General features: G+C 43.8%; 1 protein-coding gene across 1 annotated transcript in view; it reads left to right on the forward strand.

Moving 5' to 3' along the window:
- The window catches only part of arhgap24 (Rho GTPase activating protein 24), a 253,952-nt gene that overhangs the window by 20,965 nt on the left and 205,905 nt on the right, over nt 1–27,082 (forward strand). Inside the window, exon 2 of the mRNA XM_046305173.1 lies at nt 17,623–17,856. Coding sequence (XP_046161129.1) covers nt 17,671–17,856 — 186 coding nt within the window. The 5' untranslated portion in view covers nt 17,623–17,670. The remainder of the gene's footprint in view (nt 1–17,622; nt 17,857–27,082) is intronic.

The raw sequence follows: 27,082 nt of genomic DNA on the forward strand, positions 1-27,082 counted from the left end.
ACCCGGGTAGGGTGTCTGCAACTGAAGAAGTCCTCTCCATGGCTCGGCAGAGGATGTCCAGATTGGGATCACCGTTCTGGACAGAAGATCTGGGCAGTAACTTAGGCAGATGTTACGCACACACACTCATGAAATATATCATTACATTTCCTCCCAAATGAGTGGCGTTGTGGCACTAACTGATGGTTGTATGGGGAAGTTGTTTATGGCTCTATCACTTTCTACGCGCCGAAGAAAATGAAACAAAATGAAGGAAAGCATAAACAAAAGTAAATATAGTTATGCCACCTTAAATCATCTAATTGGACTGTATTCTATCTACGTCCATGGTCTTGGCAAAATGACCCTATCATGGCATTGTCTAATGTCATATCTCGGGCTTTCTTAATTTGCGGGGTGTTGCTTAGGCTACCATCCTAAAATGATAACTATATGTTAAGTCTACAGCTGTAAGACACTAGTTTTGGGCAGTCTACAGGTATGGCCTATGGACTTCTGAGAAGAAAACTGGTGAGTGCTGTAGCTGTAGAGTTAAAGGACTCAAAATAAATGTTCAACTTTACTAAGGCTGGTATCTTAATTGATCCTAGCATAAGTGATCCCAAGTGATACTAGCAATAATCCTAATTGGATGTTCCGTTGTGCATGTGATTTTATGCTTACTTCCTTCCTAACCCTCGTTTGCAGCTGCTGTTGCTAACTCAACGGCTAGGAGGTATCACTTCTGTAGTGAATAAGAGTTCAAAGTTCATACCATTCGCAACCAAAGCTCACGCTGATGTTGTCTTCGTTCTGTAGTTATTATCTGAACCATTCTGATATCGGACCATCGTCCTCACATCCTCGGAACAGGAGGTTACATTTTCGTCAAGGGCTTATATAGTGGAAGGAGAAAAGGGGTGTGTTTCATAGTTTACAACCTATGTCTCTTCAAGTGGGCGGGCCATTGAGTCGGGCCTAATTCACTCTTGAAAACCCAATTCTCACATTTTAGAAGCTAAAATCACATTTCATCGCATCACGAATAATTTCATATTCAAACATTTAAATTGAACAACAATACCATGTGAATCCGATAACTCTGATGTGTAGACTTTACACTGTAGAGTTTATGTCATCTTATTATTGATGAAAATGTCTCAGATGACAACCGAACTGACATCATATTCATTAAGTACCACTGCATATGTTCAATTGGTCGGATTACCAGAATATAGTTAATTTCCCCCCACCTTCTGATGTTCCCAGAATCTCTATGTTAACCAAGGGGATTTCAAATGTAACATCAGTAGGGTAGAGAGAGGAAAGAGGTCGGGAGAGGTATTTATGACTGTCATAAACCTAGCCCCAGGTCAACGTCATGTTACTGGTCATTGCCATGCCAGACAGCACAAACGGATTTGGGAACCAGGCTAGGAGTAATGTGGCTGTTTATTAATGGGGAAGTAGTGTGTTGGTAGTGTGGCTGTGACAGGGGATCTTTGTCACCACAGACACAGCCCGGCTGCTGCACTTCCACACATGGTTGAACAACATCTGGATGTCATCTGGGCCCAAAGGGAACAAAAACGCACTAGGCTCTCTGCTGATGACAACGTGGCAGAGCAATAAGGAGCTGACAGCAGCATCTTTAACAGAGTCTCCAGGTCATCAAAACAATGATGTTTTCTAGTCAGTGTCTTGCACTTTGAGCCAACCCACACATTTTTGTGGTTTCATTAAAATCAGCTTGATAGTTTCAAGTTTTAATACCATCAAAAACAATGGAGAAAATGCATCCCATAACATTTTAACATGGAAATAGCTGTTCTATCATTCGGCCTACAGTGTGTGGTGTTCAATGTATGCCTACTGTTCATTCAATGAGGCTTTTGAAAAAAGGGCTTGACATGAACCTGTTAATCCACTTGTCCTTCAGACAAGCAGGTGACCACATTGTTTAATTGTGTTGTTTGACGCAAGAAACCACTTTACAAAATAAAATGCATTATTATTATTCCAATAACATTATTACAGAGAATCAGAGAAATGATGCTACTGCATCAGTACCGCTTGTCGTGCGGAAGCAGAGAGAATAGTCTATGGCTTGTGTGGTTGGAGGAGGTCACTGACCTTCTTATTGGCTGACTATTGGCTGACTCATCTTCACCGGCGAACAGGCCTTCCACCATCGTGTCGTCAGCAGGACGTCCAGGATCCAGTTGCAGAGGGAGGTGTTTAGACCCAGAGTCCTAAAGCTTGAAGTGACAAGCTTGAAGTGGACAATGGTGTTGAACGCAGAGCTGTAGTCAATGAACAACATTTTCACGTAGGTATTCCTCTTATCTGGGTTGGTGAGGGCAGTGTCGAGAGCAATTGAGAATGCGTCATCTATGGGTCAGTTGGGGCGGTATGCAAATTGGAGTGGGTCTAGGGTGTCTGGGATGGTAGAGTGAATGTGTTGCCATAACCAGCCTCTCAAAGACCTTCATGATTACAGATGTGAGTGCTACAGGACGGTAGTCATTGTGGCATGAAGCCTTAGAGTTCTTGGGAACAAGAATGATGATGGTGGTCATCTTAACACATGTGGGGATTACAGATTGGGACAAGGAGAGGTTGGAAATGACTGTGAATATGCCTGCCAGCTGTTCTCTGTTTGCTATGAGAACGCTCCCTGGAATACCATCCTCCTCGCGGGTGTTGACCTGATTAAACCACCTCTCCAATCGTTTTGGCTCTATATCAAAGAACAAACAGCAAAAACATATAGATGATCTAATACAAATCTTAGAATCAACTATTAAAGACTACCAGAACCCACTGGATTCTCCAATTACATTGAATGAACTACAGGACAAAATAAAAACCCTCCAACCCCAAAAAAAGGCCTGTGGTTTTGATGGTATCCTCAATGAAGTGATAAAATATACAGACCACAAATTCCAATTGGCTATACTTAAACTCTTTAACATCATCCTTATCTCTGGCATCTTCCCCAATATTTGGAACCAAGGACTGATCACCCTAATCCACGAAGATAGAGACAAATTTGACCCCAATAACAACCGTGGGATATGCGTCAACCTTGGGATAATCCTCTGCATTATCATTAACAGCAGACTCGTACATTTCCTCAGGGAAAACAATGTACGGAGCAAATCTCAAATGGGCTTTTAACCAAATTATCTTACGACAGACCGCGTATTCATTCACCCTGCACACCCTAATTGACAAACAAACAAACCAAAACTGTAACTTCATTCGTCTGTTGTATGAAGAGAGTCAGACCGAGATGCAGCGTGTAGGTTACTCATGACTTTAATGAAAATAATCGCGGTACATGAAAGAACTGTATATGAGAAAACAACAAACTAAACGTGAAACTAATTACAGCCTATCTGCTGACTACAACACAGAGACAGGGACAAACACCCACAAATTACAACGCGAAAGTCAGGCTGTCTAAATACGGTTCTCAATCAGAGACAACGACAAGCACCTGACTCTGATTGAGAATCGCCCCAGGCAGCCAAGCCTAACTAGACACACCCCTAATCATACACAATCCCAATTACTACAAACCCCAATACGAAACACAACATATAAACCCATGTCACACCCTGGCTTACCCAAACATATACCAAAAACACAAAATACAATGACCAAGGCGTGACAAAAACAAAGGCAAAGTCTTGCTTTGTTGATGCTTTGTTGATTTCAAAAAATCTTTTGACTCAATTTGGCATGAGGGTCTGCTATACAAATTCATGGAAAGTGGTGTTGGGGGAAAAACATACGACATTATAAAATCCATGTACACATGCAACAAGTGTGCGGTTGAAATTGGCAAAAATACACACATTTCTTTCCACAGGGCCGTGGGTTGAGACAGGGATGCAGCTTAAGCCCCACCCTCTTCAACAAATATATCAATGAATTGGCGAGGGCACTAGAACAGTCTGCAGCACCTGGCCTAGAATCTGAAGTCAAATTTTCTACTGTTAGCTCTCTAACTAGACCTCCTTCCTCCCACATGGACATTACCTCCCTTCATTCACAACCCAGACAAACAGACATTGTGTCTCTGTGTGTCACACCACATCAATGATTTGTTTATCAGGAAAAAATCGAAATACTGTACAGGCTACAGGCTACAGGCTTACAGGCTACAGGCTTACAGGCTTACAGGCTACAGGCTACAGGCTACAGGCTTACAGGCTTACCGGCTTACAGGCTACAGGCTACAGGCTACAGGCTACAGGCTACAGGCTGCAGGCTACAGACTACAGGCTGCAGGCTACAGGCTACAGGCTACAAACTACAGGCTACAGGCTACAGGCTGCAGGCTACAGACTACAGGTTGCAGGCTACAGGCTGCAGGCTACAGGCTACAGGCTACAGGCTACAGGCTACAGGCTACAGGCTACAGGCTGCAGGCTACAGGCTACAGGCTACAGGCTGCAGGCTTCAGGCTACAGACTACAGGCTGCAGGCTACAGGCTAAATGCTACAGAATACAGGCTACAGGCTACAGGCTACAAGCTACAGGCTACAGGCTGCAGGCTACAGACTACAGGCTGTAGGCTACAGGCTACAGAATACAAGCTACAGGCTACAGAATACAGGCTGCAGGCTGCAGGCTACAGGCTACAGGCTACAGGCTACAGAATACAGGCTGGGACACTGCATGGAAAGTGAATAGAACAAAACAATAACATGGTAATGTGGTTAGATTTATCAGATCTGACCCTGGATGTTCTTCCTGCTTTTCAGGGATGTGGTCACACCATTGATATTTACATGTTAGTCTGTAGTTTGCAGCAATACCTGATATGTGTATATACAGTATAGTATACATACAGTGGGGAGAACAAGTATTTGATACACTGCCGATTTTGCAGGTTTTCCTACTTACAAAGCATGTAGAAATATTTTTATCATTGGTACACTTCAACTGTGAGAGACGGAATCTAAAACAAAAATCCAGAAAATCACATTGTATGATTTTTAAGTAATGAATTAGCTTTTTATTGCATGGCATAAGTATTTGATACATCAAAAAAGCAGAACTTAATATTTGGTACAGAAACCTTTGTTTGCAATTACAGAGATCATATGTTTCCTGTAGTTCTTGACCAGGTTTGCACACACTGCAGCAGGGATTTAGGCCCTCTCCTCCATACAGACCTTTTCCAAATCCTTCAGGTTTCGGGGCTGTCACTGGGCAATACGGACTTTCAGCTCCCTCCAAAGATTTTCTATTGGGTTCAGGTCTGGAGACTGGCTAGGCCACTCCAGGACCTTGAGATGCTTCTTACGGAGCGACTCCTTAGTTGCCCTGGCTGTGTGTTTCGGGTTGTTGTCATGCTGAAAGACCCAGCCACGACCCATCTTCAATACTCTTACTGAGGGAAGGAGGTTGTTGGCCAAGATTTCGCGATACATGGCCCCATCCATCCTCCCCTCAATATGGTGCAGTCGTCCTGTCCCCTTTGCAGAAAAGCATCCACAAAGAATGATGTTTCCACCTCCATGCTTCACAGTTGGGATGGTGTTCTTGGGGTTGTACTCATCCTTCTTCTTCCTCCAAACACGGCGAGTGGAGTTTAGACCAAAAAGCTATATTTTTGTCTCATCAGACCACAGACCACATGACCTTCTCCCATTCCTCCTCTGGATCATCCAGATGGTCATTGGCAAACTTCAGATGGGCCTGGACATGCGCTGGCTTGAGCAGGGGGACCTTGCGTGCGCTGTAGCATTTTAATCCATGATAGCGTAGTGTGTTACTAATGGTTTTCTTTGAGACTGTGGTCCCAGCTCTCTTCAGGTCATCGACCAGGTCCTGCCGTGTAGTTCTGGGCTGATCCCTCACCTTCCTCATGATCATTGATGCCCCACGAGGTGAGATCTTGCATGGAGCCCCAGACCGAGGGTGATTGACCGTCATCTGGAACTTCTTCCATTTTCTAATAATTGCGCAAACAGTTGTTGCCTTCTCCACAAGCTGCTTGCCTATTGTCCTGTAGCCCATCCCAGCCTTGTGCAGGTCTACAATTTGACCCCTGATGTCCTTACACAGCTCTCTGGTCTTTTCCATTGTGGAGAGGTTGGAGTCTGTTTGATTGAGTGTGTGGACAGGTGTATTTTATACAGGTAAAGACTTCAAACAGGTACAGTTAATACAGGTAATGAGTGGAGAACAGGAGGGCTTCTTAAAGCAAAACTAACAGGTCTGTGAGAGACGGAATTCTTACTGGTTGGTAGGTGATCAAATACTTATGTCATGAAATAAAAAGCACATTTATTACTTCTGGATTTTTGTTTTAGAAATTACAGACCTCTACATGCTTCGTAAGTTGGAAAACCTGCAAAATCGGCAGTGTATCAAATACTTGTTCTCCCCACTGTACATCACATGCACCCATAATAAGACAAAGCAATTAGCCTGTTAAAACATGTATCTGACTCCATAAAGATAATTAGCAAAATGCAAGAGACTATAGTTGAGTTACAGTAATAGAACACTATAGTTGAGTTAAAGTAATATAACACTATAGTTACAGTAATATAACACTATAGTTACAGTAATAGAACACTATAGTTACAGTAATGGAACACTATAGTTACAGTAATAGAACACTATAGTTACAGTAATGGAACACTATAGTTGAGTTACAGTAATAGAACACTATAGTTACAGTAATAGAACACTATAGTTGAGTTACAGTAATAGAACACTATAGTTACAGTAATATAACACTATAGTTACAGTAATGGAACACTATAGTTACAGTAATGGAACACTATAGTTACAGTAATAGAACACTATAGGTACAGTAATAGAACACTATAGTTACAGTAATGGAACACTATAGTTACAGTAATAGAACACTATAGGTACAGTAATAGAACACTATAGTTACAGTAATAGAACACTATAGTTACAGTAATAGAACACTGTAGTTACAGTAATATAACACTTTAGTTACAGTAATAGAACACTATAATTACAGTAATAAACACTACAGTTACAGTAATATAACACTATAGTTGAGTTACAGTAATAGAACACTTTAGTTGAGTTACAGTAATATAACACTCTAGTTGAGTTACAGTAATAGAACACTATAGTTACAGTAATAGAACACTATAGTTACAGTAATAAACACTACAGTTACAGTAATAGAACACTATAGTTGAGTTACAGTAACAGAACACTATAGTTACAGTAATAGAACACTATAGTTGAGTTACAGTAATATAACACTATAGGTACAGTAATAGAACACTATAGTTCCAGTAATATAACACTATAGTTACAGTAATGGAACACTATAGTTACAGTAATAGAACACTATAGTTACAGTAATATAACTCTATTGTTGAGTTACAGTAATAGAACACTATAGTTACAGTAATATAACACTATAGTTGAGTTACAGTAATAGAACACTATAGTTACAGTAATAGAACACTATAGTTACAGTAATGGAACACTATAGTTACAGTAATAGAACACTATAGGTACAGTAATAGAACACTATAGTTACAGTAATAGAACACTATAGTTACAGTAATAGAACACTGTAGTTACAGTAATATAACACTTTAGTTACAGTAATAGAACACTATAATTACAGTAATAAACACTACAGTTACAGTAATATAACACTATAGTTGAGTTACAGTAACAGAACACTATAGTTACAGTAATAGAACACTATAGTTGAGTTACAGTAATATAACACTATAGGTACAGTAATAGAACACTATAGTTCCAGTAATATAACACTATAGTTACAGTAATGGAACACTATAGTTACAGTAATAGAACACTATAGTTACAGTAATATAACTCTATTGTTGAGTTACAGTAATAGAACACTATAGTTACAGTAATATAACACTATAGTTGAGTTACAGTAATAGAACACTATAGTTACAGTAATAGAACACTATAGTTACAGTAATGGAACACTATAGTTACAGTAATAGAACACTATAGTTACAGTAATGGAACACTATAGTTACAGTAATAGAACACTATAGGTACAGTAATAGAACACTATAGTTACAGTAATAGAACACTATAGTTACAGTAATAGAACACTGTAGTTACAGTAATATAACACTTTAGTTACAGTAATATAACACTCTAGTTGAGTTACAGTAATAGAACACTATAGTTACAGTAATAGAACACTACAGTTACAGTAATAAACACTACAGTTACAGTAATAGAACACTATAGTTGAGTTACAGTAATAGAACACTATAGTTGAGTTACAGTAATAGAACACTTTAGTTACAGTAATAGAACACTATAGTTACAGTAATGGAACACTATAGTTGAGTTAAAGTAATAGAACACTATAGTTGAGTTATAGTAATAGAACACTATAGTTACAGTAATAGAACACTATAGTTGAGTTATAGTAATAGAACACTATAGTTGAGTTATAGTAATAGAACACTATAGTTACAATAATATAACACTATAGTTACAGTAATGGAACACTACAGTTACAGTAATGGAACACTATAGTTACAGTAATAGAACACTATAGTTGAGTTATAGTAATAGAACACTATAGTTGAGTTATAGTAATAGAACACTATAGTTACAGTAATAGAACACTATAATTACAGTAATGGAACACTACAGTTACAGTAATGGAACACTATAGTTACAGTAATAGAACACTATAGTTGAGTTAAAGTAATAGAACACTATAGTTGAGTTATAGTAATAGAACACTATAGTTACAGTAATAGAACACTATAGTTGAGTTATAGTAATAGAACACTATAGTTACAGTAATAGAACACTATAGTTACAGTAATAAACACTACAGTTACAGTAATAGAACACTATAGTTGAGTTACAGTAATATAACACTATAGTTACAGTAATAGAACACTATAGTTATAGTAATAGAACACTATAGTTGAGTTATAGTAATAGAACACTATAGTTACAGTAATAGAACACTATAGTTACAGTAATAGAACACTATAGTTACAGTAATGGAACACTACAGTTGAGTTAAAGTAATAGAACACTATAGTTGAGTTATAGTAATAGAACACTATAGTTACAGTAATAGAACACTATAGTTGAGTTATAGTAATAGAACACTATAGTTGAGTTATAGTAATAGAACACTATAGTTACAATAATATAACACTATAGTTACAGTAATGGAACACTACAGTTACAGTAATGGAACACTATAGTTACAGTAATAGAACACTATAGTTGAGTTATAGTAATAGAATACTATAGTTGAGTTATAGTAATAGAACACTATAGTTACAGTAATAGAACACTATAGTTACAGTAATGGAACACTACAGTTACAGTAATGGAACACTATAGTTACAGTAATAGAACACTATAGTTGAGTTAAAGTAATAGAACACTATAGTTGAGTTATAGTAATAGAACACTATAGTTACAGTAATAGAACACTATAGTTGAGTTATAGTAATAGAACACTATAGTTACAGTAATAGAACACTATAGTTACAGTAATAAACACTACAGTTACAGTAATAGAACACTATAGTTGAGTTACAGTAATAGAACACTATAGTTACAGTAATATAACACTATAGTTATAGTAATAGAACACTATAGTTGAGTTACAGTAATAGAACACTATAGTTACAGTAATAGAACACTATAGTTACAGTAATAGAACACTATAGTTACAGTAATGGAACACTACAGTTGAGTTAAAGTAATAGAACACTATAGTTGAATTATAGTAATAGAACACTATAGTTGAGTTACAGTAATAGAACACTATATTTGATTTACAGAAACAGAACACTATAGTTGAGTTACAGCAATAGACAATTAGTAAATGTCTGAAAATGGAATTCTAAATACAAGTGTATTTAATAACTCTGTAAAATGAATTAATTCATATACAAGGCATAAAGCTTAAGTTACAAGGCAAGAGAGAGAGAGAGAGAGAGAGAGAGAGAGAGAGAGAGAGAGAGAGAGAGAGAGAGAGAGAGAGAGAGAGAGAAAAAGAGAGAGACAGAGAGAGAGAGAGAGAGAGAGAGAGAGAGAGAGAGAGAGAGAGAGAGAGAGAGAGAGAGAGAGAGAGAGAGACAGAGACAGAGAGAGAGAGAGAGAGAGAGAGAGAGAGAGAGAGAGAGAGAGAGAGAGAGAGAGAGAGAGAGAGAGAGAGAGAAGAGAGAGAGAGAGAGAGAGAGAGAGAGAGAGAGAGAGAGAGAGAGAGAGAGAGAGAGAGAGAGAGAGAGAGAGAGAGAGAGAGAGAGAGAGAGAGAGAGAAAAAGAGAGAGACAGAGAGAGAGAGAGAGAGAGAGAGAGAGAGAGAGAGGGGGGGAAGCAGTTCAGGAACAAGAAAGAGAAAAAGAAAAGAACAATGAATCTAAGACCCTTTTATAAGCATTTGAGTTGTTTTGATTCAAAATCTGAGTTGTTGACCAATAGTACTACTGTAAAGTTAACCTCCAATCAGATATTAGACCTACATGACATCACCTCTGCTCCTCAGAGGTGAGACAATGGGGGTTGGCGAGATCAACACAGAGAAGGCTGAATTCCTAAGACAACGCAGAGGACATTCTTGTATACAGTTAATAAGAAGAGTCACTTCGGGACGTTAGCCCTTCACCATCCACCCTTGAACACATCTTATTCTGCATCAGACAGAAGTGTTTCGATTTGGACGGCCAGCACTGTAGTCACTGTAGACAATCTTGTGACCAAGTGGCTCATGGTGCTAGCAGCATCACCCCAGAAGTGTCCTTTAGGCTGATATCATTGTCTTCTTTAGACATACAAATGTCCTTAGGTAACACGTTTCCTGTAAGCAAGCTACAAAATAATGTTTTCCGTTCTTCCTTGTGAGACCAAACACATAACTGAAGGTACATTACGTGTCACGCCCTGGTCGAGGTATTTTGTGTCTATCTTCATTTTTTTGGTCAGGCCAGGGTGTGACATGGGTTTTTGTATGTGGTGTGTATGTATTGGGAATGTAGCTTAGTGGGGTGTTCTAGTTAAGTCTATGGCTGTCTGAAGTGGTTCTCAATCAGAGGCAGGTGTTTATCGTTGTCATATTCTTTGTGTGTTTCGTGGGTGATTGTCCTTAGTGTCTTGATGTCCTTGTTCTGTGTGTATGTGCACCAGTATTAGGCTGTTTCGGTTTTCGTTACGTTTTGTAGTGTTTGTATTTAGATTCGTGTTACGTTAGTTGAATAAACATGGATCGCAATCTACACGCTGCATTTTTGGTCCGACTCTCCTTCACCGCAAGAGAACCGTTACAGAATCACCCACCACACCGTTCTTCCTTGTGAGACCAAACACATAACTGAAGGTACATTACGTGTCACGCCCTGGTCGAGGTATTTAGAGAACCGTTACAGAATCACCCACCACACCGTTCTTCCTTGTGAGACCAAACACATAACTGAAGGTACATTACGTGTCACGCCCTGGTCGAGGTATTTAGAGAACCGTTACAGAATCACCCACCACACCGTTCTTCCTTGTGAGACCAAACACATAACTGAAGGTACATTACGTGTCACGCCCTGGTCGAGGTATTTAGAGAACCGTTACAGAATCACCCACCACACCGTTCTTCCTTGTGAGACCAAACACATAACTGAAGGTACATTACGTGTCACGCCCTGGTCGAGGTATTTAGAGAACCGTTACAGAATCACCCACCACACCGTTCTTCCTTGTGAGACCAAACACATAACTGAAGGTACATTACGTGTCACGCCCTGGTCGAGGTATTTAGAGAACCGTTACAGAATCACCCACCACACCGTTCTTCCTTGTGAGACCAAACACATAACTGAAGGTACATTACGTGTCACGCCCTGGTCGAGGTATTTAGAGAACCGTTACAGAATCACCCACCACACCGTTCTTCCTTGTGAGACCAAACACATAACTGAAGGTACATTACGTGTCACGCCCTGGTCGAGGTATTTAGAGAACCGTTACAGAATCACCCACCACACCGTTCTTCCTTGTGAGACCAAACACATAACTGAAGGTACATTACGTGTCACGCCCTGGTCGAGGTATTTAGAGAACCGTTACAGAATCACCCACCACACCGTTCTTCCTTGTGAGACCAAACACATAACTGAAGGTACATTACGTGTCACGCCCTGGTCGAGGTATTTAGAGAACCGTTACAGAATCACCCACCACACCGTTCTTCCTTGTGAGACCAAACACATAACTGAAGGTACATTACGTGTCACGCCCTGGTCGAGGTATTTAGAGAACCGTTACAGAATCACCCACCACACCGTTCTTCCTTGTGAGACCAAACACATAACTGAAGGTACATTACGTGTCACGCCCTGGTCGAGGTATTTAGAGAACCGTTACAGAATCACCCACCACACCGTTCTTCCTTGTGAGACCAAACACATAACTGAAGGTACATTACGTGTCACGCCCTGGTCGAGGTATTTAGAGAACCGTTACAGAATCACCCACCACACCGTTCTTCCTTGTGAGACCAAACACATAACTGAAGGTACATTACGTGTCACGCCCTGGTCGAGGTATTTAGAGAACCGTTACAGAATCACCCACCACACCGTTCTTCCTTGTGAGACCAAACACATAACTGAAGGTACATTACGTGTCACGCCCTGGTCGAGGTATTTAGAGAACCGTTACAGAATCACCCACCACACCGTTCTTCCTTGTGAGACCAAACACATAACTGAAGGTACATTACGTGTCACGCCCTGGTCGAGGTATTTAGAGAACCGTTACAGAATCACCCACCACACCGTTCTTCCTTGTGAGACCAAACACATAACTGAAGGTACATTACGTGTCACGCCCTGGTCGAGGTATTTAGAGAACCGTTACAGAATCACCCACCACACCGTTCTTCCTTGTGAGACCAAACACATAACTGAAGGTACATTACGTGTCACGCCCTGGTCGAGGTATTTAGAGAACCGTTACAGAATCACCCACCACACCGTTCTTCCTTGTGAGACCAAACACATAACTGAAGGTACATTACGTGTCACGCCCTGGTCGAGGTATTTAGAGAACCGTTACAGAATCACCCACCACACCGTTCTTCCTTGTGAGACCAAACACATAACTGAAGGTACATTACGTGTCACGCCCTGGTCGAGGTATTTAGAGAACCGTTACAGAATCACCCACCACACCGTTCTTCCTTGTGAGACCAAACACATAACTGAAGGTACATTACGTGTCACGCCCTGGTCGAGGTATTTAGAGAACCGTTACAGAATCACCCACCACACCGTTCTTCCTTGTGAGACCAAACACATAACTGAAGGTACATTACGTGTCACGCCCTGGTCGAGGTATTTAGAGAACCGTTACAGAATCACCCACCACACCGTTCTTCCTTGGAGACCAAACACATAACTGAAGGTACATTACGTGTCACGCCCTGGTCGAGGTATTTAGAGAACCGTTACAGAATCACCCACCACACCGTTCTTCCTTGTGAGACCAAACACATAACTGAAGGTACATTACGTGTCACGCCCTGGTCGAGGTATTTAGAGAACCGTTACAGAATCACCCACCACACCGTTCTTCCTTGTGAGACCAAACACATAACTGAAGGTACATTACGTGTCACGCCCTGGTCGAGGTATTTAGAGAACCGTTACAGAATCACCCACCACACCGTTCTTCCTTGTGAGACCAAACACATAACTGAAGGTACATTACGTGTCACGCCCTGGTCGAGGTATTTAGAGAACCGTTACAGAATCACCCACCACACCGTTCTTCCTTGTGAGACCAAACACATAACTGAAGGTACATTACGTGTCACGCCCTGGTCGAGGTATTTAGAGAACCGTTACAGAATCACCCACCACACCGTTCTTCCTTGTGAGACCAAACACATAACTGAAGGTACATTACGTGTCACGCCCTGGTCGAGGTATTTAGAGAACCGTTACAGAATCACCCACCACACCGTTCTTCCTTGTGAGACCAAACACATAACTGAAGGTACATTACGTGTCACGCCCTGGTCGAGGTATTTAGAGAACCGTTACAGAATCACCCACCACACCGTTCTTCCTTGTGAGACCAAACACATAACTGAAGGTACATTACGTGTCACGCCCTGGTCGAGGTATTTAGAGAACCGTTACAGAATCACCCACCACACCGTTCTTCCTTGTGAGACCAAACACATAACTGAAGGTACATTACGTGTCACGCCCTGGTCGAGGTATTTAGAGAACCGTTACAGAATCACCCACCACACCGTTCTTCCTTGTGAGACCAAACACATAACTGAAGGTACATTACGTGTCACGCCCTGGTCGAGGTATTTAGAGAACCGTTACAGAATCACCCACCACACCGTTCTTCCTTGTGAGACCAAACACATAACTGAAGGTACATTACGTGTCACGCCCTGGTCGAGGTATTTAGAGAACCGTTACAGAATCACCCACCACACCGTTCTTCCTTGTGAGACCAAACACATAACTGAAGGTACATTACGTGTCACGCCCTGGTCGAGGTATTTAGAGAACCGTTACAGAATCACCCACCACACCGTTCTTCCTTGTGAGACCAAACACATAACTGAAGGTACATTACGTGTCACGCCCTGGTCGAGGTATTTAGAGAACCGTTACAGAATCACCCACCACACCGTTCTTCCTTGTGAGACCAAACACATAACTGAAGGTACATTACGTGTCACGCCCTGGTCGAGGTATTTAGAGAACCGTTACAGAATCACCCACCACACCGTTCTTCCTTGTGAGACCAAACACATAACTGAAGGTACATTACGTGTCACGCCCTGGTCGAGGTATTTAGAGAACCGTTACAGAATCACCCACCACACCGTTCTTCCTTGTGAGACCAAAACACAACTGAAGGTACATTACGTGTCACGCCCTGGTCGAGGTATTTAGAGAACCGTTACAGAATCACCCACCACACCGTTCTTCCTTGTGAGACCAAACACATAACTGAAGGTACATTACGTGTCACGCCCTGGTCGAGGTATTTAGAGAACCGTTACAGAATCACCCACCACACCGTTCTTCCTTGTGAGACCAAACACATAACTGAAGGTACATTACGTGTCACGCCCTGGTCGAGGTATTTAGAGAACCGTTACAGAATCACCCACCACACCGTTCTTCCTTGTGAGACCAAACACATAACTGAAGGTACATTACGTGTCACGCCCTGGTCGAGGTATTTAGAGAACCGTTACAGAATCACCCACCACACCGTTCTTCCTTGTGAGACCAAACACATAACTGAAGGTACATTACGTGTCACGCCCTGGTCGAGGTATTTAGAGAACCGTTACAGAATCACCCACCACACCGTTCTTCCTTGTGAGACCAAACACATAACTGAAGGTACATTACGTGTCACGCCCTGGTCGAGGTATTTAGAGAACCGTTACAGAATCACCCACCACACCGTTCTTCCTTGTGAAACCAAACACATAACTGAAGGTACATTACGTGTCACGCCCTGGTCGAGGTATTTAGAGAACCGTTAAGAATACACCGATTATCTGATTGGACCAAACACAACTGAAGCATTACTTCAGATATAGTTTTATCAAAACAGTCAGATGAATACTGAAGATATAAAAGATAACTCATCATAAAAAGTATATTTTAAATTAAAATTCTCCAACTCTCCTTGTAACAAAACCTGAAGGTACATTGTGTCATGCAGGTATTTAGAGAAAAGAAGGACCCACCACACCGTTCTTCCTTGAAACAAAACATAACTGAAGGTTTATTCAAGTCCAATTTAGAGAATAACAGAAATCCACCTAGTCTGTGAGACCAAACACATAACTGAAGGTACATTACGTGTCACGCCCTGGTCGAGGTATTTAGAGAACCACAGACTGCAGGTCACCGTTCTTCCTTGTGAAACCAAACACATAACTGAAGGTACATTACGTGTCACGCCCTAGTTGATTTAGAGAACCTGCTCACACCAGCATCTGTGAAACCAAAAAAACTGAAGGACATTCAGGACAGGGGTCGAGGTATTTAGAGAATTACAGAATCACCCAACACGTTCTTTCTTGTGAGACAAAGATAACACAATCACAGCACTGGTCGAATTTAGAGAACACAGAAACCCACCACAGGACAGTGAGACGGAACACATAACTGAATAAATAGGGACTCCAATCGAGGTATTTAGAGAAACAGAATCGGGAACAGGTGTGGGAAACTAAATGATGATTAAGGGAATTAGGAACAGCTCAAAGAGAACGATACAGAATCAGATGACACCGTCTTCCTTGAGAGACCAAACACATAACTGAAGGTACAGACGTGTCACGCCCTGGTCGAGGTATTTAGAGAACCGGGATACCCACCAAGTTCTTCCTTGTGAGACCAAACACTAATAAGACCAGCACAGATGAAACATTGAACATAAAATAGATTAATGGGGATATAGTTTTATCAAAACAGGGACAAGATATGATAATAATAAAAAAATTTTAAATTAAAATTCTCCAACTCTCCTAACAACCTTTGAGAGAAAATCATATGAGAAAATAAAACAACGAATCAGAATTTGGAAATAATCAAGAACAACTGTTGAAGTTAAATCAAAAAGAACTTTCACATATGAAATGTATTAGCATCTCAGTTTACAGCACCCGACATTAGCATACCAGTGGTGAAAGATCTATGGCCATTCTGTGAATAACAAAACAATGACTTTTCGAAAGCACACCCACATCTACAGTATACACTCAGCTGGCCGTATGCACCACGCTTGGGATAACAAACTATTCTTTGTGTCTTACAATGAGCCATTACATTTGATCTAGCACTCTGTATACGTCACAGAGAGCACATTCACCAAAGTCACCCTACTGTATTAGAGCCAACACAAATAGAAATAGCCATCAGACATAGAAATGAATGAGTTGCAAAGGAAGAAATTATTAACACCTTACCGTCAAATAATCAACATCCAAAGGTTTAAGGAGACAGCTCAAAATCTAGTAGAATTGAGACCAAACATCATCTCAACATTTCTGCATTTTATGACCACTTCTGTGACAAGAGTTACAAAACCTAATTGAAGAGTTGTTTCTTTTATTTATTTATTTTATTTTATTTAACCAGGCAAGTCAGTTAAGAACAAATTCTTATTTTCAATGACAGCCTAGGAACAGTGGGTTAACTGCCTGTTCAGGGACAGAACGACAGATTTGTACCTTGTCAGCTCAGGGGTTTGAACTTGCAACCTTCCGGTTACTAGTCCAACGCACTAACCACTAGGCTACCCTGCCGCCCCTGTGGGCCTCCATTGTGCCTATAATATTATACACAGTTGATGGGAAAGTCACTTTGGGGTCTGCCTTACAAGTCCGTTCCTATATCTGCACGATCAGCTGTTCTGTCTACAGCTTCTCATGCCAAAGTAACATTAATTTAGGAGCTTTCTCTGGTAGTGATGCCGTTCGGCTTCACAGATCAATAGATTCTGGCATTATCGGATAACAGAGCAACTATTAGGGACCTTCAGCTCTCCTGTCCTCTATATTAAAGTTGGCTTCGATAACCTTCTTCTCTCTTTTCTGCTGCTAACAGGGCGATCTTCTAGAGGTCTAGTGGGGATCTTCTTGCCTGACCACCACCATGGAAGAGAAGGCCGTGTCCAACAGTAGTCCCCAGCATGGCCGAGGCCTGGGCAGGCAGAATGTCATCAGGTGTGGCTGGCTGCGGAAGCAGGGAGGCTTTGTGAAGACGTGGCACACACGCTGGTTCGTACTTCGAGGGGAACAGCTACACTATTACAAAGACGAGGAGGAGACTAAAGCCCTGGTGAGTGACCGCTGAACCTCATGCTGTGTGTCTCTCAGTGTAGTGCTACATGTTTTTATTTTATTTTATAATTAGGCAAGTCAGTTAAGAACAAATTCTTAATTACAATGACGGCCTACACTGGCCAATCCCTGACAACGCTGGGCAAATTGTGCACCGCCCAATGGCAGCGCACAATGTGATACATGTGACACAGCCTGAATTCGAACCAGGGTGTCTGTAGTGACACCTCTATCACTGAGATGCAGTGACTTAGACCACTGAACCAGGGTGTCTGTAGTGACACCTCTATCACTGAGATGCAGTGACTTAGACCACTGAACCAGGGTGTCTGTAGTGACACCTCTATCACTGAGATGCAGTGACTTAGACCACTGAACCAGGGTGTCTGTAGTGACACCTCTATCACTGAGATGCAGTGACTTAGACCACTGAACCAGGGTGTCTGTAGTGACACCTCTATCACTGAGATGCAGTGACTTAGACCACTGAGGGTGTCTTAGACCTCTATCACTGAGATGCAGTGACCACTGAACCAGGGTGTCTGTAGTGACACCTCTATCACTGAGATGCAGTGACTTAGACCACTGAACCAGGGTGTCTGTAGTGACACCTCTAACACTGAGATGCAGTGACTTAGACCACTGCGCCACTCGGATGACAATATACAGTACAAGTACAGATGTAGAGATATACAGTACAAGTTTAAGGTACAATGACAATGCAGATAGCCTGTAAAGTGTGCCCTGCCATTCAATTTCAGTTTGAAACTCGGTATTGAGTGTTGCAACCGAGGGCAGATCGTTTTTACATGTTTCAGCACTCGGTGGTCCCGTTCTGTGTGCTTGTGTGACCTATCACTTCGCGGCTGAGTCGTTGTTGTTCCTAGACGTTTCCACTTCACCATAACATCACTTACAGTTGACCACGGCAGCTCTAGCAGAGCAGTGCCACGCTTAAAGTCACTGGGCTCTTCAGTAAGGCCATTCAATTGATAATGTTTGTCTATGGAGATTGCATGGCTGTGTGCTCGATTTTACACACCTGTCAGCAACGGAAGTGACTCAAATAGCCGAATCCACTACTTTGAAGGGGTGTCCACATAGTTTTGTATATTTAGCGTATTTATACTCGTGCAGTATTCGCTATTTCATTTTCATTGATAAAGTTGATAAGTCGCTGGCCTACATAACTATGCCATCCCCTTCCTCTGGTACATTGTGTTCTTTGTGTCAATGATTATGTGTGGGAGATGTGTACTGGCAGGAACATGGAGACAGAAGGATGGCGTGCTGATAGCAAGACCACACGTCCTAACCCCCCCATACTCAATGCCATGACCTCTAACCCCCCAACTCTCATTCCTGACATTCCAGCGGGGCAAATCCCAGACTACATTCCCATAGTATTCCCACTCTATTCTATACCATATCCCAAATGGCCTGCCTCTTTTCTATTGTAAACATTTAGATGCCTAAGGAGATAATGTGATGAGTGAGCTGCGTGTGTGTGCATACGTGTGCATGCATCTAAGACTGTTTAGGAACTTGAATCATGTCTGATGTCACGAACCTGCTCGAAGTTCATAACAAAAGGGAGACAACGTGGAGATAAAGAATAACAACATATATTTATTAACTGAAGTAACGTAAATACAATTAACAACAGTGTGTGTTTAGTCAGTAGTGTAAGTGAGTGATCGCGTGTTTACATGTGACAATGAGGGGTGCTGAAAGGTGCCAACGCAAACAAACAAAACAGCCACAACCAAAATCTGTAAATGTGTCTGCATAGAGAGAGTCTCCTCAATGAATGGGGAAGTGGTGTATTTGTCCTGGTGACACACCCGAGCGAGCACAGGTGTGTCCCATTTCTCTGACGACCCTCCCGGCTCCGCCCACCGACATCCTATTAAGGACAAGAGAGAAAGAATTCAGCAGACGGAGTGGGAGGGTCGTCACACTGCGGCAACCAGCATCATGTCTGAGGCAACCAGCATCATGTCTGAGGCAACCAGCATCATGTCTGAGGCAAACAGCATCATGTCTGAGGCAACCAGCTTCATGTCTGAGGCAACCAGCATCATGTCTGAGGCAACCAGCATCATGTCTGAGACAAACAGCATCATGTCTGAGGCAACCAGCTTCATGTCTGAGGCAACCAGCTTCATGTCTGAGGCAACCAGCATCATGTCTGAGGCAACCAGCATCATATCTGAGGCAATTAGCCCTTCCTATTATCGTGTTTTCTGTTTTCCTGGGCAACAGAGTCAGGCAGATGCTTGGGGTGCTCCTGTGTCAGACAGCCATTAGAGCTAACGAGACATCACATTCCATGACTGGGCTAATTCATACCCATGTTAATGCAGCCTCTTCATCACCCTGTTGTGGCTGACTGGGATAATTCATACCCATGTTAATGCAGCCTCTTCGTCACCCTGTTGTGGCTGACTGGGATAATTCATACCCATGTTAATGCAGCCTCTTCGTCACCCTGTTGTGGCTGACTGGGATAATTCATATCCATGTTAATGCAGCCTCTTCATCACCCTGTTGTGGCTGACTGGGATAATTCATATCCATGTTAATGCAGCCTCTTCGTCACCCTGTTGTGGCTGACTGGGATAATTCATACCCATGTTAATGCAGCCTCTTCGTCACCCTGTTGTGGCTGACTGGGATAATTCATACCCATGTTAATTCAGCCTCTTCATCACCCTGTTGTGGCTGACTGGGATAATTCATACCCATGTTAATGCAGCCTCTTCATCACCCTGTTGTGGCTGACTGGGATAATTCATATCCATGTTAATGCAGCCTCTTCGTCACCCTGTTGTGGCTGACTGGGATAATTCATACCCATGTTAATGCAGCCTCTTCGTCACCCTGTTGTGGCTGACTGGGATAATTCATACCCATGTTAATTCAGCCTCTTCATCACCCTGTTGTGGCTGACTGGGATAATTCATACCCATGTTAATGCAGCCTCTTCATCACCCTGTTGTGGCTGACTGGGATAATTCATATCCATGTTAATGCAGCCTCTTCATCACCCTGTTGTGGCTGACTGGGATAATTCATACCCATGTTAATTCAGCCTCTTCGTCACCCTGTTGTGGCTGACTGGGATAATTCATACCCATGTTAATGCAGCCTCTTCGTCACCCTGTTGTGGCTGACTGGGATAATTCATACCCATGTTAATGCAGCCTCTTCGTCACCCTGTTGTGGCTGACTGGGATAATTCATACCCATGTTAATGCAGCCTCTTCGTCACCCTGTTGTGGCTGACTGGGATAATTCATACCCATGTTAATGCAGCCTCTTCTTCACCCTGTTGTGGCTGACTGGGATAATTCATATCCATGTTAATGCAGCCTCTTCATCACCCTGTTGTGGCTGACTGGGATAATTCATACCCATGTTAATGCAGCCTCTTCGTCACCCTGTTGTGGCTGACTGGGATAATTCATACCCATGTTAATGCAGCCTCTTCGTCACCCTGTTGTGGCTGACTGGGATAATTCATATCCATGTTAATGCAGCCTCTTCATCACCCTGTTGTGGCTGACTGGGATAATTCATATCCATGTTAATGCAGCCTCTTCATCACCCTGTTGTGGCTGACTAGGATAATTCATATCCATGTTAATGCAGCCTCTTCATCACCCTGTTGTGGCTGACTGGGATAATTCATACCCATGTTAATTCAGCCTCTTCATCACCCTGTTGTGGCTGACTGGGATAATTCATACCCATGTTAATGCAGCCTCTTCATCACCCTGTTGTGGCTGCTTTGCACCTAAACTCATAGTCACAGAAACCCTATTCCCTAAATAGTACACTACTGTTGACCAGAGGCCTATTGGTCCTCGTATATAGGACAATTCTCTAAAAGGCGCTGGAGAACACGTCGAACGTGCTGAACATGAATCTCGAGTGACGGTGAAAAAATCAGGATATCGTCAAGGTAGACAAAAACAAAGATGTTCAGCATGTCTCTCAGAACATCATTAACTAATGCCTGAAAAACAGCTGGCGCATTGGCGAGACCAAACGGCAGAACCCGGTACTCAAAATGCCCTAACGGAGTGTTAAACGCCGTTTTCCACTCGTCCCCCTCTCTGATGCGCACGAGATGGTAAGCGTTACGAAGGTCCAACTTAGTAAAGCACCTGGCTCCCTGCAGAATCTCGAAGGCTGATGACATAAGGGGAAGCGGATAACGATTCTTAACCGTTATGTCATTCAGCCCTCAATAATCCATGCAGGGGCGTAGAGTACCGTCCTTTTTCTTAACAAAAAAAACCCCCGCCCCGGCTGGAGAGGAAGAAGGTACTATGGTACCGGCGTCAAGAGACACAGACAAATAATCCTCGAGAGCCTTACGTTCAGGAGCCGACAGAGAGTATAGTCTACTCCGAGGAGGAGTGGTCCCCGGAAGGAGATCAATACTACAATCATACGACCGGTGAGGAGGAAGGGAGTTGGCTCGGGACCGACTGAAGACCGTGCGCAGATCATGATATTCCTCCGGCACTCCTGTCAAATCGCCAGGTTCCTCCTGAGAAGTGGGGACAGAAGAAATGGGAGGGATGGCAGACATTAAACACTTCACATGACAAGAAACGTTCCAGGATAGGATAGAATTACTAGACCAATTAATAGAAGGATTATGACATACTAGCCAGGGATGACCCAAAACAACAGGTGTAAACGGTGAACGAAAAATCAAAAAAGAAATAGTCTCACTGTGGTTACCAGATACTGTGAGGGTTAAAGGTAGTGTCTCAAATCTGATACTGGGAAGATGACTACCATCTAAGGCGAACATGGGCGTAGGCTTGTCTAACTGTCTGAAAGGAATGTCATGTTTCCGAGCCCATGCTTCGTCCATGAAACAACCCTCAGCCCCAGAGTCTATCAAGGCACTGCATGTAGCACCCGAACCGGTCCAGCGTAGATGGACCGACATAGTAGTACAGGATCTAGATGGAGAGACCTGAGTAGTAGCGCTCACCAGTAGCCCTCCGCTTACTGATGAGCTCTGGCTTTACTGGACATGAATTGACAAAATGTCCATCAAATCCGCAATAGAGGCACAGGCGGTTGGTGATCCTCCGTTCCCTCTCCTTAGTCGAGATGCGAATACCTCCCAGCTGCATGGGCTCAGTCTCTGAGCCAGAGGAGGGAGATGGTTGCGATGCGGAGCAGGGAAACACCGTTGACGCGAGCTCTCTTCCACGAGCTTGGTGATGAAGATCTACCCGTCGTTCTATGCGGATGGCGAGAGCAATCAAAGAGTCCACACTGGAAGGAACCTCCCGGGAGAGAATCTCATCTTTAACCACTGCGTGAGTCCCTCCAGAAAACGAGCGAGCAGCGCCGGCTCGTTCCAGTCACTAGAGGCAGCAAGAGTGCGAAACTCTATAGAGTAATCCGTTATGGATCGATCACCTTGGCATAGGGAAGCCAGGGCCCTAGAAGCCTCCCTACCAAAAACTGAACGGTCAAAAACCCGAATCATCTCCTCTTTAAAGTTCTGGTAATTGTTTGAACAATCAGCCCTTGCCTCCCAGATAGCTGTGCCCCACTCTCGAGCCCGGCCAGTAAGGAGTGAAATGACGTAAGCAACCCGAGCTCTCTCTCTAGAGTATGTGTTGGGTTGGAGAGAGAACACAATATCACACTGGGTGAGAAAGGAGCGGCACTCCTTGGGCTGCCCGGAGTAGCAAGGTGGGTTATTAACCCTAGGTTCCGGAGGCTCGGCAGACCAGGAAGTAACAGGTGGCACGAGACGAAGACTCTGGAACTGTCCAGAGGTCGGAAACCTGAGCGGCCAGGTTCTCCATGGCATGACGAGCAGCAGACAATTCCTGCTCGTGTCTGCCGAGCATGGCTCCTTGGATCTCGACGGCAGTGTTACGAGCGTCTGTAGTCGCTGGGTCCATTCTTTGGTCGGATCCTTCTGTTATGCAGGTGAATGAGGACCCAAAAGCGACTTGGCGAAAACAGAGTCTTTAATCCAGTTTAAGGAAATAGCAATACTCCTAGACAAATCGGAGCGGTAAATAAAGCATAAGAAACAATTTCACTCGTAATCACGAGAACTGACTGGAGACTCGATAATGAACTGCAGGTTGCCTCGGGAAGGCACTTGACCGTAGCAGACTCAGACACCTGCTCACCACGCAGCATCTGAGGGAAACACGACACGACAGGGCGATACAAAGACACAGCACGGTGAACAGTATACAAGGATCCGACAGGACAGAAACGGAAAACAAGGGGAGAAATAGGGACTCTAATCAGGGGAAAAGATAGGGAACAGGTGTGGGAAGACTAAATGATTGATTAGGGGAATAGGAACAGCTGGGAGCAGGAACGGAACGATAGAGAGAAGAGAGAGAGGGAGAGAGAAAAAAGGGAACGAACCTAAAAAGACCAGCAGGGGGAAAACGAACAGAAGGAAAAGCAAAATGACAAGACAATATAAGACAAAACATGACATACATAGGCATACAGAGGCCCATCATCAGCAACCATCACTCCTGTGTTCCAATGGCACGCTAATCCAAGTTTATCATTTTAAAAGGTTAATTGATCATTAGAAAACCCTTTTGCAATTATGTTAGCCCAGCTGAAAACTGTTGTCCTGATTAAAGAAGCAATAAAACTGGCCTTCTTTAGACTAGTTGAGTATCTGGAGCATCAACATTTGTGGTTTCGATTACAGACTCAAAATGGCCAGAAACAAAGGACTTTGTTCTGAAACTCGTCAGTCTATTCTTGTTCTGAGAAATGAAGGCTATTCCATGTGAGAAATTGCCAAGATACTGTAAATCTCGTACAATGCTGTGTACTATCTCCCCTCCACAGAACAGCGCAAACAGGCTCTAACCAGAATAGAAAGAGGAGTGGGAGACCTTGATGCACAACTGAGCAAGAGGACAAGTACATTATAGTGTCTAGTTTGAGAAACAGACGCCTCACAAGTCCTCAACTGGCAGCTTCATTAAATAGTACCCGCAAAACACTAGTCTCAACAGTCAAGTGTCACGCCTTGGTCTTTGTATTTTGTGTTTTCTTTAATTATTTGTTCAGGCCAGGGTGTGACATGGGGTTATTGTAGTGTCATATTGGGTTTTTTGTAGGCATTGGGATTGTGGTTGATTAGGGGTGTGTCTAGTATAGGCTTGGCTGCCTGAGGCGCTTCTCAATCAGAGTCAGGTGATTCTTGTTGTCTCTGATGGGGAACCTGGGTTTCACTTGTATTTGGTGGGTGAGCTCTGTGTAGTTTCACCAGATAGGCTGTAATAGGTTTCACGTTCCATTTGTTGTTTTGTATTTTGTATAGTTATTTCATGTGTCACTTTTTCATTAAAGTCATGAGTAACCACCACGCTGCATTTCGGTCCGACTCTCTTTCTACAAACGAAGAACGACGTTACAGAATCACCCACCGCACTCGGACCGAGCAGCGTGTTAACAGGCAGCAGCGAAGGGAGGGTTATGCAATTAGTTCGACGTGGGAAGAAATAGACAGGTGGGCGGCCGACCCAGAGAGGAGCCCACCTTGGATTCGCTGGAGCAGTGCGAAGAGGGCTTGGATGGGTCGAAAAGAAAGACACGGCGTCTAAAGCGGAGAGGCGCTGGTATAAACAGGCAGCGACAGCTGGAGCAGCAAAAGGAGGATGAATTATTCGGAGAATGGACATGGGAAGACGTGTTGGATGGTAAAGGTTGTTACACTTGGGAGGAGATACTGGCCGGAAGAGATCGCCTCCCATGGGAACAGGTGGAGGCACTAAGGAGAGCAGAGGCAGCCGGAGATAGGAGCCGACGATACGAGGGAACACGGTTGGCAAGGAAGCCCGAAAAGCAGCCCAAAAAAAATACTGGGGGGGGGGCTTAAAGGGAGTATGGCTATGCCAGGTAGGAGACCTGCGCAAACTCCCTATGCTTACCGGTGGGCTAGAGAGACCGGGCAGACACCGTGTTATGCTATGGAGCGCACAGTGTTTCCAGTGCGGGTGCATAGCCCGGTGCGGTTCATACCAGCCCTTCGTATTGGCCGGGCTAGAGTGGGCATCGAGCCAGGTAACCTTGGGCAGGCTCGGTGCTCAAGAGCTCCAGTGCGCCTGCACGGTCCAGTCTATCCAGAGCCACCTCCACACACCAGTCCTCCGGTAGCAGCTCCCCGCACCAGGCTTCCTGTGCGTGTCCTCGATCCTGTAGCACCAGTTCTAGCACCACGCACCAGGCCTTCAGTGCGCCTCGCCTGTTCAGCACAGCCAGAGCCTTCCTTCCCTCCTGCGCTGTCGGAGTCTCCCGCCTGTTCAGCGCTGTCGGAGCCTTTCTTCTCTCCTGCACTACCGGAGTCTCCTGTCTGTTCAGCGCTATCAGAGCCTTCTTTCCCTCCTGCGCTGTCGGAGCCTCCCGCCTGTTCAGCGCTATCAGAGCCTTCCTCCTCTACAGCGCTGCCGGAGCCTCCTGCCTGTTCGGAGCAGCCTGAGCTGCCAGTCTGCAGGGAGCTGTCAGTCTGCAAGGTGCTGTCAGATTGCATGAAGCAACCAGAGCTGTCAGTCTGCAAAGAGCTGCTAGTCTGCAAGGAGCTGTCAGTCTGCAAGGAGCTGCCAGTCTGCAGGGTGCTGTCAGCCTGCATGGAGCAGTCAGAGCTGTCAGTCTGTATGAAGCAGCCAGAGCTGTCAGTCTGCATAAAGCAGCCAGAGCTGCCAGTCTGCAAAGAGCTGCCAGTCTGCAAGGAGCTGTCAGTCTGCAAGGAGCTGTCAGTCTGCAAGGAACTGCCAGTCTGCAGGGTGCTGTCAGCCTGCATGGAGCAGTCAGATCTGTCAGTCTGCAAGGAGCTGTCAGCCTGCATAGAGCAGCTAGATCTGCCAGTCAGCCATGATCTTCTAGATCTGCCAGTCAACCAGATTCTACCAGATCTGCCAGTCAACCAGAATCTTCCAGATCTGCTACTCAACCAGAATCTTCCACATCCGCAAGCCAGCCAGGATCTACCGGAGCCGGCTACCTACCTGAGCTTCATCTCAGTACTGGGCTTCATCTCAGTACTGGGCTTCCTCTCAGTGCTGGGCTTTCTCTCAGTACTGGGCTTCCCCTCAGTTCCGGGCTGCCCCTCAGTTCCGGGCTGCCCCTCAATCTCGAGCTGCAATTCCAGTCCCGAGCTGCCCCTCAGTCCCGAGCTGCCCCTCAGTCCCGAG

The sequence above is a fragment of the Oncorhynchus gorbuscha genome, linkage group LG16 (genome assembly GCF_021184085.1).
Source record: "Oncorhynchus gorbuscha isolate QuinsamMale2020 ecotype Even-year linkage group LG16, OgorEven_v1.0, whole genome shotgun sequence".
Lineage (NCBI taxonomy): Eukaryota > Metazoa > Chordata > Actinopteri > Salmoniformes > Salmonidae > Oncorhynchus > Oncorhynchus gorbuscha.